We start from the raw sequence: 13227 nt of genomic DNA, 5'->3' as shown, positions 1-13227 counted from the left end.
CTTGAATACTGTGTTCAGTTTTGGGGCCCCCCACTACAAGAGAGACATGGAGGTGCTGGAGCGTGTCCAGAGAAGGGCAACGAAGCTGGTGAAGGGTCTGGAGAACAAGTCTTATGAGGAGCGGCTGAGGGAACTGGGGTTGTTTAGCCTGGAGAAAAGGAGGCTGAGGGGAGACCTTATTGCTCTCTACAACTACCTGAAAGGAGGTTGTAGAGAGATGGGGGTCGGTCTCTTCTCCCAGGTAACAAGTGATAGGACAAGAGGAAATGGCCTCAAGTTGCACCAGGGGAGGTTTAGACTGGATATTAGGAAATTTTACTTCCCTGAAAGGGTTATCAAGCATTGGAACAGGCTGCCCAGGGAAGTGGTTGAGTCGCCATCCCTGGAGGTATTTAAAGGACGTTTGGATGAGGTGCTTAGGGACATGGTGTAGTGGTGGTCTTGGCAGTGTTAGGTTTATGGTTGGACTTGATGATCTTAAAGGTCTTTTCCAACCTATATGATTCTGTGATTCATTTTTCCCCCTTTCTTACTTTCTGCATTAGTACATAACTAACACTACAAATTCTAACCCATGCAGTTAATTATCTATTTACTAATAAAATTAGCTCTATTTGCAGGATTAGAGAACCATTTCAAATATGAAATAATGCAGCTGTGTTTCACAATAACAATTCTCTGACCATTTGATTTCTTAATTTAGTTTAACAATTTGACAACATGACCGTCTCACCGCTATTTTTAAACAGGTCTTTTTTTGGTCATTCAAACATGCTTGATGGGAATAGGATTATCTGTCTGGACTGTTCACCCTTTTAGTAATGAAAAATGAAGTGACAAATCTTCCTTTAGTTCTCCCCCACCAAAAAAGGGAGGAGGAAAGAGAGGCAACTTCAGGGGGTAGTGGGAAACAAGTGTCTATTCATCTCTACTTCCAAGAATTAACAACTTTACCATTGTTTAAAGTTTGGTGATTTGTTAATCATAAAACCCCATGTATTACACGAAACCTACAGTAGAGAAAGTAAATTCCATTTTTATCGCTATGCAGAGACATCTTAATGTACTATTAGAAGTGTCAATGAAATTAACTGCACTGAAGAGATGCCAGTTTACAGGTAGGGGAGACTCCAAATTGTAATGACCGATTCAAACAAATGGTTAGTTGGCAGGGCTATTCCCTAGCCTAGCTACACACCAGGCAGAAGATTAACTATTTCCAGAAAAATAATGCTTCTTTTATTTACACACTTACTACCTTGCATAAAACATTTCCCAGCAGTAGTGGTCTCTAGAATTAAATCAATTAAGACCAAGTTTTGACCTTGCTTATTTGTTACTGCTCCTGTCTTAACACGTATCTGAAAACTGATATGGTAACAGGCCATTACTTGGTTACTGTATGGTTGCTCATTTGGTTGAAGACAATTTTTGGTAAAACTGTTTATACTGTTATATAATCTGCTTTGATAATTATTCATTAATGGCAGTACCCTAAAGACTATCAAGAGGTAGGTTTTTATTTCACTTTAGCTTACCTCAGAGAAACTATGTCAGATTTGCAAGTATGTAGCATAGCAACTCAGTGACAATTAAAGAAAAAAAAAAATAGTTGAGAGCATCACGCTTAGCTAAAACCCAGTAGTTTCCCATGGGCTCGAGCTATGTCAATCCTATGCTCTAATCACAGAGCAAGTACTTTAAAAAAAAAAAAAGCTGTGTGTATATACTGACAGCACTTGGTAAAATTAACATAAGGGTACACATTTAAGAGTTAATACTTAATCTATTATTCCATTTCTTTTTAGTATGAGTTACCTTCTAAGATCAGTGACTTTGCCATGATGGCATGTCCAACATATTGGGACGCTGATAGCAAGTCTGCAGACTTTTCCAACACTGGCAGAAAGAGCTATTATCAGTGGTACACAAAAGGGCACTTGGTGCTTTCCCTTTCCTACCTTTCCTCAGAGAAATTGCTGTAACCAGTGGCAGGCTGAGTAGGCAGAATCACTCAGTGACCAGAGGAGATTGTTTAAAAAAAAAAAAAAAAAAAAGGGAGATGGAGGAATTACTCCACAGCTGGAAGAAGTGGCTGGGAAAAGGAAACAGAAGGTGACGGGTTGGTGGCAGTATGGAACGTGACTCCAGTACAAGGACAGTTCATTTAGGTTCAAACTCTCTTCTCCTCAGTCGGAGCCACAAAAAGTCTTTGCAGCTGTGCCTCCATGAGCCTCCTCACAAGTCAGAATCTAGAAGATACTACTCTGCTTGAGGTGCAAGTCTTTTATCCTTACCTTTCCCATTTAAGAAGTCAAAGACTCTCTTCTCTGAAAAATGGAAGGGGGTCTATAAATGGAAGGGGAGAATAATTTGAGCCCTTCTTTCTAACTGCTTCCACATGAGGCATGCCAAAATCTAAACTCAGTTCCCACAGACTGTCAGGCTCATTCCAACCCTGAACTATATTAACTAGAAGACAGCTTAACAACTTAACAGTGGGTTTAAAGTACTCACAAGCTAAGTCTACAGAACCATCACACTTATGGACATGATTATTTTTTACACTGTTTTCACTTACCATTAAACCCACACAACATATTCCACCATCATTTAACTGACAATTCCCATGGTCCTGCTACTGACACTAAAGAAAACATATCTTTGAAACAGCACATGATAGGATCTCCAGGTTTATCATTCTATTACCCACCTAGATGCAGATAGAGGGTATCATCCTCTAGTAAGTACTTATCTAAATAACAATCTATAGCATTGCATTGCTCAGCAATCCCAGCTAGAATGCTTGCAGCTTATGTTTGTTTTCCACTGACACCTCTCGGGTGGCACTTGTGATTGTGCAGAGATTTCTCCTGACCTTCAGAAGTCAGACTGGCTAAGCTTGTTATTCTAGAAGAACACAACTGAGGATGCAACCTTCATACTAAACAATTTGCCACTGATTATTCTTGATATACATAGTTGCAAACACATAAACTAGCTCAGGTAACAGAAACCATCCAAGCAGGATTACAAGTAGCTACATGTTGGCTAATTTACAGTCTAAAAAAGTCAGTCAAGTATCCCTCTGAGTCCTGAAGAGTATGGTGTACAGATTTTAAGAGCAGAATAATCTTTACCCAGGGTTGATTTTCTTTTTCCCTTTCAGTAAAACTTCTTTGGGAAGTTAAGTGCAGATTCTGCCACTTAGTTTCCTGCTTATCCAAAATAACCTTCCCATTTCTATTTACATAAAGTTGAACATTTATATGCAGTACCATATTCTAATGTAATTCAAAAACGCGAGATCAAAAAAAGAAAACAGGTAAAGATGTACTAGAATAAAATCACAAGGCATCAAAGTTACTACATGAATTCAAACTAAGAAACTAGTTTAGAAAGAAGCTTTCTTAGTGAAACAAATAAAGACATAGAAAGAAGAGAAATCTGCTAGCTGATAATTAATGAGCACATATGAAGCACATAGCTTACATACTTTCATTTAAGTCTACTAGTTTCCATTTTAAGAACATGGCTTTTTGAGAACATGGCTATGTCTACTCAAGTTTGTTAGCCAAGGAGCAAAGTTCTAAAGCATTAATACCAATTTTAGCAGTACGGCTGGGAAACCCTGTGCCTCAGCTGGGCAGTCTCACCAGTCCGATGCCACTGTACCAGGCGTTTCCTAGAGAAACCTGAGTGAAACTCCAAATGCCTTTTTTTCCCCCCCGAGGGCTACATGTATTCCAGCTCACTGTATTTAAACCTATAAAATGCAAGACATTTAACCCACAGATCCAGGCTCTAAAATATTTTTTAGATTAATTTCATTTAAAAAATGAGTAAGAACTTAGGTCCCTGCTTCCCAATTCTCTGCAAGATAAAATTGCTTTACCTACAAGCGCCAACTCAAGGTGGTTTTGTGTTGGGTTTTTTTTGGTGGTGAGTTGTTGGTTTGTTTTTTTTTTTTTTTGACAAAACAGGTGTAGAAATTGAGACCTGATTCATGGGTCTCTTGCCTGGCAAGTTATTTGTCAAGGTATGTAACTTAAAAGGTACAATGATAGGGGATGATTGAAGAACAGTCACAGAGCACTGAAGCAAGCTGAAAAGACTACAGTAAGAACTAAAGAGATTTTTATTTTTTTCTTTTTAAATTCAGGACAGCCTAAAATGAGTTGTAGTAAGCAAACCTTGCAAAAAAATTCACCTAGTAAAATTCATGGAAATAATTCATATAAGTTTCACAGAAGCCAACCAGTCAGTCCTATTTGATGACCACTAAAACAACCTATTTAAGAAGTTAGCCTGCTTAGGAGGGTGTTTAAGTACACATAGAACTGAAAATCAGACACAACATAAATTTTCAGATTAGTCCAGTAACAGTGGATCTGCTTTATGTTCTGACAGACTCACAGAATGTAGAAGACAAAGCCATTTCATGAATTGAGTACTATGTTGTATGCACAATTACAAAGGTACTTAAAAATAAATTAAATGTCATAAAAAGAACATCTAGTGTTTAATAAAAAAAACAGAAGGTGACAATATAAAGTCCTCTTTAATCCAAGAGTAACTAGCTCAGTTACTTCAGTCTATCTCAGACAGCATGGCAGCATGCTCACATCACCTTTGAAATTCAACATATCAAATATGATTTCTGTGCAGGCAGCCTCCTTCATTTTCATAACGTACTCAAATACAATCAACAATCATCTTGTTTAAACACAAAGATTTAACAGCTCTGAGTAAGGAAGGCAATACAAAGGATTACAGACTACTATAGAACCAAGAATAAACTCATACTTAATTAAGAACTCTGAAATTTTGTGGTCCGCTCCTACCATTCAGGACTGTACCAGAAAGCTCAACTAATGTATGATTGATCACTGTTCAAAATAATTATGAAAGAGATACCTGCACAGAAAACTCAATATTAAAGCCAATCAGCAAACACTGCTTCACAAATATGCCTTGTCAAATGGTGCAGGGAGCACAGATTAAGACCCAAAGCCACACAATTTCACAATATGCAAGTTCTCATTGTTATAAAAGTTCCTCTGCTCAATGCAAAACATTGTAAAAGGTAGTAGAACATTTAAGAACCAATCATTTATTGAACTTTATTCCAAACTGAGTGACAGTTAAAGCATTTTTACCTAGCAGCTGACTCACATGGTCACTCTGCAACATATTAGAGCTTTACACTGCATTTTCTTAATAATAAAGACATTGTAGAAAATTTGCTCATTAACTACAGGAAAAAAAGGTTACATGCAGTGCACTACTAGTAGCAGTAGTGAGACTGGTGCAGTTTTTTTTCAGCTGCTTATTGATCAAACACTACTCTCAGCACTTTGACATAACCAGGCAAAATAACCTCAAGTGGAAGCTTGCCTTACAGCATCTTCCTGAATCCTGGCACCCAGTGTCACTTTTGAAAGCACTGATAGGCACTTTAGCTGTCAAGTTATTTGAAGGAATAATGATCAATATTGGTGCCCACTGGACTTGCCACATTAGGCACATGCATACTTTAGCCTTTTTATATAGAACCATGAAGACAAAAATTCTTCTCCCTCCTTTCCTCCCCATACAAACCCAAGAAGGACAGGATAAGATTTTTCTAAACTTCCTCCCCTCCAAACACCGCTTATTGTTGTAGTTCTACAGTTACAGAGCAGAGCTGGATGCATGCTCTTTTCAATACATAGGGGTATGTCCTTGTAGTGACGCAGAACAGTAGGCAAGAACATTCTGGTGAATAAGACAAGAGAAGGAAAGTGTCGAATGGTCGCCAAGGATCACTAAAAAATGACCAGTATCACTGATTTTTAATGCACTGGAAGCAAAATTTGTTTTTCATCATTAGTTAGAAGGTATTCAAGTTTCTGACTGTCATAATGCAAACCTCTACAAGCATTTATGCGGACTGATCTGAAAATATGATATAATAGTCCATTACATTTTGGAGCACAGTAGAAAAAAGTAAGTACTTTTGAGTCCAGATGAACTGTGTAAGTTGGTGGAGGCTGAAGAACAGGTTATTCCAGTTGCACCAACTGACATAATAATCTAATATTTACATGATTTTACCCCTATACTGAGCTAGTTTTTAAGATATGAATATGCTGGGCTAAAAGAATCTGGACTTCGCAGCTGTGACTTGTAAGCCCAAATTAAAACATGGAGAAGTATTTTTATTAGTGAAGCCCATATTCTTAAACTATCTCAGAACAACCTAACAATATTCAACAACCTAACAATATTCAACAAGCAAATGCTTTAATATTCACAAGCATAACCATATGAAAGGTCTTTTTGTTTGTATGGCTTACAAAGAAGTGATGTTGCAAGCATTTCCAGTAACAGTTTTCCTATTATAAGGATCATATATAGACCATATATTCCAACAAACATGTCTGAACTTAACAAGTTACAGTATTTTTTTTTTTTAAATAAAATTTTACATAAAAATACATGGAGAACTGTAGCTAAATTGCAAAACATCTGAAAGAAGTTCTCAATGTATCTTTAATTTAGTAATAAGCAGGTGTTATAATGTGCTCAAGTACCACTTGAAAATTCAACTGTTCACTCAAGTTGCATAGGCAACTTTCCCAAATGAGAGTCATCAACTAATCCAGAATAAAGGAGTAGAAGAGGGGATGGGTGATTAATAGGACAACTTAAGAAAAAATTAGAAAGCATAAGTTATTAGGAATGCATTAAGTAAAAAGTTGACTGACAGTACAGTTAAACACTACATAGATGTAGTTCCTTTATACTGAATGCATCAAGGTCTCAGGAATTCAGTTTCGTCATTAGGTAAAAAGGTATAGTTCAGGGAACATCAGATGTCAGGCAAGTTTTTCAAGCTCTGTCCTCAAAATGGAATCGCTACGAATGAAGTATCCAGTATATTTCTGACATTCTACAGTTGACAGGAATTTAGTTTAAGACATTCTACAATTAGTATATTGCAAATGTTTATACTGAAAAAGTGAAGAAAACAACTTTCCAACTTCTCTGCATGGGAAGGGTTGTGGTCAGTAAGTCAACAAGTGCAAGTACACATTTTGTGACTAAGTTTTGTGACTGGGTATAAAATACAATGTCAGTTTTAGCGATGTCCCAACTTCATTTTCAAAACTACTGATGTTACCTTGACATGCAAAAGAAAGTTATACCATATTAAATTCCTTCGCTGTATCTCAAGCTGGTGCCAAAGGCATGGGCATTGCTCTTCTATGAATCATTCTATGTATTTCTGGGTCGGGTTGGTTGGTTTGTTTGTGGTGGGTTTTTTTTTTTTTTTTTTTGGGGGGGGGGGGGGGGGAGAAGGGGAGGAGGGGAGGCAGGGGTTGTGGAGTTGGTTCAAAAGCTACTTTATACCAGGAACTTAGTCGGTTAATATTAACACTGTGCATTCATTATCTTTGTCTGAACCTTCCCTGGACTCAAAGGGCACCTTAAATTAACTTACACTAAAACACTCAATATAAACTGGCAGGCGGAAGAGCTATGATACATAACCAGGATTGTTTTAAAACTTCGTATTTCTTCCAGTTTGAAGCATTTTAGAAATGAGCACATTTTGCACCACTGGTGAAGCAATGATGTCAACTCATCTAAGCTACAGGGTTTATGATTCAAAAGAATTAAATAGGTATCCATAGCTTAGTTTTAGCAATTTTAACTGCCCTATTAAGCTAGCATTTCAGCATTGAATAGTGGCTGGTTTGGTTTAATTCATTACATCTGCCATAACAAGTTGTATTTTAGATTATCCAACAATAAAAGTTTTGAAAAATTTCTGTTCTTAACAGTACACTGTGTAGCATTTAACTTTCAGATGAAGGTTAAATAAGACAGGGTATCTCAATGATGGCATGTTATACAGCCATTTGTAGAACTACTGAGTCTGGTGTGAAAAAAGGTAGCTTTGGGTTTAATTCCATCATTACAGTATCTATTTCATTATTAAACTGTTATTAGCCCATGGTTAAATGGTCACTTTAACTTGGTACAAATCTATAATATTTAAATTTCATTTTTATCTTTTTCAACAAAAAGGTACTATGAAATACAGTTCTTAAATCAGTCTACTGAAAAGAACAGATGCTACTTACACAATCATAAAATACTTGTAGCTGCCAGCCTTTTTCCGGACAATGAAACTCTTAAGTTTGATGAATGCTAATCTGGCATATGGCAGCACTGCCACTGAGAAGGGTAGTATTGCATCTTCCCTCTCACAACTTCTGCTTATTTCTGCACCCTTTCTTCTTACAGCAAGTTTGCTTATATACAGAATTGAATGACTAATTAATCTGGCTGAAAAATAAGCAGCCAAATCACTTTCCCATCTTGACTGGCCACGTGACCAACAGGTGTTTCCTCTGGCACAAATGGAAAGATTAAGTTTATAAAGTTCAAACTGGTACCAGAGATACAGTGTGAGAACTGTTGTGGTCCAGCTAGCTTCATTTTCTGTTTCCAGCAGTGAATAGGAGTAAATATTAAGACAACTTTTCCACTGTTTCCTGGCTACAGGAGACAGCCATTTCATCAGAAGCCAACTCAAAACAGAACATTATCATTTCAGTACTCGTAAGTAGCAGCTGTTTAGTATCTTCATTAAGTTAAGGAGATGCAAGTTGGACAGCTGTATGCCAATAAACCATTACACAGGGACAAAGTTTTAACTACCATTTGGTATAAGGCCATTCAAAAAATCAGGTTTAAATTTTCAGAATCTCAAACCTCACATTGACTGAATACCTTTAAGTTTCATCACCTGTATTTAAATAAAACAGCACTTAAAGAGTCCATGGGCTAAATCTAAATGGTTTAAGTATTTTGCAAAAGCTTTATTTCCTACCTTAGCACAAAGTAAATAGAATATTTGATAGAAAGGTTTTAATGTTGTCATTCTCAGTGATGACATACATCAATTATAGTTGTTCACAATAAACTAGCTACAACTACAAAAAGGCAATCCTATTTATAAAGTCTTCCAAACTGCTACACACCTTCAAAGCTACTAAATAGACTGTATGAAGTAAAACACAATTCACTTGATACTTCCTAATTCATATTTAAAGAAAAATGAAAATATTTTGTAAGAAGACACTCAGACCGATTAACAGGAATTTGTGGACTAAATTTACAGCCTGTCAACCACCCTCTCTTCAGCAGAAAGTGTTAGATGTGTCACAGGAAAATACCAAAATCCTAAATTATGAACTGGTTTGACCTTATAGTAAGTTTCTGTTCAGCCGCCTCAGTTAGTGATGGATTTGTGCCTCAGAGCACAGGGATTTTGAATCAATTCCACATATAAACACCAACACTTTGCTTCATGAGTAATAGTAGCTGTTATCAAAATCTTTATAAACCTGTTTGTCTAAGGTCTGGTGTGACTAAGATCCATGAAGTAAGAGAGGAAATCTTTTTTAGACCTCATTATCGTAGGTACGGTTAACATTTTTACATGATAAGGATTTTCAGCCCACCTTATTAACACAGATAGAATGCACAGGCTAAGCTAAGAGCTCTTATTTTACAGAAGAGTATTTACCAATGACAAGATGAACCTGCTCAAGTGGACTGAAGTGTGGACTGCTCCCAGAAAGAATGGTCTCATCTTCCGTCCATCACCCCTTCAAGTCATTATTTTTGCCAAATAATTTTCAGCTGGATCAGTTCCCTATTCCTTGCACGGTTTTAAGACTACTAGTGCTAGCACAAAGATGATGCTGGGAATGAGGTCAGGCCTGTTCCTCTCTTTGGTAAGCCTAAATTAACCATCAGCCTGCAGCTTAAGAGTGGCAGCATTAGACTGAAACTAAACTTCACTGTCTTGCAACCTTGCTGGAGATTTAAATTAAAAGTGGAGAGGTTTACAATATGAGGAGCCTCTGAAGCATTCTACTCCACAGTCTTGTTTATTAGAACAATTTAATAGCAAAGACTAGAGATTGCCTGTGAAGATAGAGCAGAGCCAGCAGCTATATGACTCTTCTCTAAATAATAAAATCCCCTGGACTAAAAATCGCATCCAAAAATGTGGTTTTAAGGACAGGACTTCAATTTCAGGATTTGCGTTGCAATTCTACAGCAGTTACAAATACAATCCTAATGCTAACCTTTTGGGAGCATGCACTGAAATTCAGTCATTACAGCATACACCTCCAGTAGCAACACTTCATTCCCTGAAGAAATTACAAGCTGGCACAGAAGCAGAACACTTACTCATAAAACAATATTCCAAACACAGATTCAGAAGACCTGGTTTTACCTTTGCTCTGTCAAACTTCCTATGTTTCTACATGTGGCTAGCAATTATTTATCAAGTTCTAATTACTTAAATTGTAACTGAAATAATTAGAAAAGCAAGGGCATTATATATTCCTAAAATATATTAAGACAGTGGTGATGCAAAGGAGAGAGTCAAAGAAACAAAGATACAGACACAAATATTTTAACTTTCTTCCTGTTTCTCCTTGGTTATACAAAAAGCAGGCAATTCTGAAGTACAAAGAGATCTTCCCAATTGAAATCTACAAATTATACTTCAGTTGCTCACACTGAATATGTAACTTTTGTATTGGATCTTACAATCACCTGTTAAATGCAAGGCAAAGCAAGTCTTGTAACAGCAATTATATTTTCTCCATGTCAAATAACTGCTAAATTCCACAATAGCACAGAAAATGGATGACATCATTACACACAAAACAGAACACTTTTTTGGCCTATTTTGTAATTTCAAATGCAATTTGAAATTTTACTTTTTCTCAATTAAATCTCCTCAGGCAGTTTGGCATATTTTTTGTAAAAAAGTGCCAAAGCTGCATTATAAACTCAGAATCAACTACCATTCTATTCCCAGTATGATTCCATTGTTTAAGCTTCGAAGCACATTAATAGTTGCCAGCGGAAGTTCAAATGAGTGATTACAAGCAACTATTTCACACCTACACTGGACATCAGAGCAAATACTTCATAAAAACTGTAAGCACTGCATTTTAGTGTATTCTAGCTAACATTAGTTTGATGACTGTATTTCACTATTTACATTTCACTATAATTAAAACACATATATGAATAAAATATTTAAAACAAATAGCTTTTAAAATATCACTAACCTTCCATGAGCATGAAAATCTAGGTGCAAGAACTGATCCTCATGTGATACTGCTCTTTTGGCACGCTGGTGTTTTTGGTGTAACAAATCCACATCGTAAGACAATCCTTCATAGTGTCTAATGTACTTATTTAGAGGATTTCCATACTGGCCTGAAAAGAGAAAAAAGTAAGGTTTAGCATGTCTGAGAAATTATTAAGGTTACAACCACACTACCAGGTATGGCAGATCTGTGGTGCAAAATGGCTGGTGATGAGGACCAAACTTCCACATTATATGTATTTTAGCTTTCTTTTTTCTCCCTTGTACACTTCAGATTCATTCTACTCTAGTCCCACAGACTGAATGCACACTTGCAGTTAGAGTGTATTAGGTGGACCTTGGAAGGCATCTTCCACTTTAATTTCAATCAAAATTAGTATAGTTCATTTACTCCAAAACTACTCCACAATGCAAACTACGTCACTGTAGACAGGAATGCTTGAGAGATGTTTCAGAAACGCACACCTGATCCAAACATGAAAAGTGCAACAGCTGAACATGAAAAGTGCAACAGCTGAACATCTTTCTTCTGGTTCCCTAGAAGACCTGTACTTCCAGTTTCACTCTGCACTCATGACACCGAAGTACCTGCTCAGAATGTTTATATTCCACATGCCAAATATCCAGAAAAATTAAGAGCAAATCATGCCACCTAGCAACACAACATTTTGTATCACATAGAATGTTCTATCACATGGAAAAGTTTTATTAAAGATGTATCTCCAAAGACATAGATTCAGTTCAGTCTATTTTAGACACTTCCTTATAAGCTAATATTTCTGACTCACATTAAGAGTGCATGACAGAAAATGGGGAAAGATTTTGGTCCTCCCATCCTGATGGAGGAAGGGACATGCAGAACTGACCAGGGGCACTAGCATTTGAGAGCCCTTCACAGATCTGTAACATGCATACAGAGGACCACCATATCAGCCCTGTATCTACACTAGACATTAGACATTACTATAACACAGTATTTTGCACTCTAAGGTTAGCATTAGTAGGTAAATAACAGGACAGAAAGCTCCTTGTGCTGCCTAGAAACCCATCAGATATACTGCTGATACGTACTTTTGCCTACCAAACAGCCAACAGGCCAGTAATGACAAGAACCAAAACAGTAAGGAAGTTAACATAGCATTATTTTCCTCCAGACAAGGAGCCACTATATGCATTACAGACATTTGGTTAATTCCGATTTTGGTCACTTCTTCCAAAAAAGTACACAGTTTCCAGCCAGGATTCACCTTCTTATTAGTTAACATATCCCAAGCAATCATAGATATGTATGCACAATAAATTGACAGTACAGCATGTATTTCACGAGAAGTGTATTTTAATATCCTGACCACTACCAAGGTCTCCATCCCCTGCCTCCGCACATTCAACACTGATACTCTTCACAAGTTTTACCACACTTTTATATCAAACACCAGCACTAGAAGATTATGCATAAAAAAATATTTCATCTACCTGCCAAAAGTAATCATAGATGTTGTGGAAAGAATTATTAAGAGGAAGTGATTCAGTAACTGTTATCAGAGACTAAAAAAGATAGTTAGAAGTTCCAACAGTAGAAAATAATGTGGAGAAATAGAAAAAAACAACCAAAACCACCACACAACTTGTGGAGCAAACCACTGTGTCTTTGCAATGGAGGTAGTGCACATAGTATGTTTTACATACACAGTGAAAAAAGGTTTTTAAACAGTTTCTATTTAAAATAACCAATCATAAGGAATTTAGATATCTATATCTAGAATCTACAGTCAAGAGTGAGAATTTCAGTGGTTCTCATTTCAAAGCCAGATTATATATGACCCAAATTATGTCATGTTTCTTGATGTACTAAACATTAAAGCCAGCAAAGAATTAAAGATATTAAGCGATGCATAATGTTTCAAAACTCCAAGAAGTAATTGCATGTTTTGATACATAACTTTTATCAGTAGCTAGCATGCAAACGTTCAACCTGTTTGAAACAAAGCCTTGCAGTATTCTTCTATACACTTACTCAACAAACTTACAATCCT

At 36.7% G+C, this 13227-nt stretch overlaps 1 protein-coding gene across 1 annotated transcript in view; it reads right to left on the bottom strand.

Moving 5' to 3' along the window:
* The window catches only part of ADAM10 (ADAM metallopeptidase domain 10), a 55337-nt gene that overhangs the window by 32469 nt on the left and 9641 nt on the right, over positions 1–13227 (bottom strand). The window contains 1 exon segment of the mRNA XM_075505897.1: positions 11154–11304. Within this exon segment, the coding sequence (XP_075362012.1) occupies positions 11154–11304 (151 nt within the window).

Source organism: Mycteria americana, chromosome 6, assembly GCF_035582795.1.
Source record: "Mycteria americana isolate JAX WOST 10 ecotype Jacksonville Zoo and Gardens chromosome 6, USCA_MyAme_1.0, whole genome shotgun sequence".
NCBI classification, from domain to species: Eukaryota; Metazoa; Chordata; class Aves; order Ciconiiformes; family Ciconiidae; genus Mycteria; species Mycteria americana.
The sequence above is the reverse complement of the archived record's forward strand: the minus strand, read 5'-3'. Positions and strand labels throughout refer to the sequence as shown.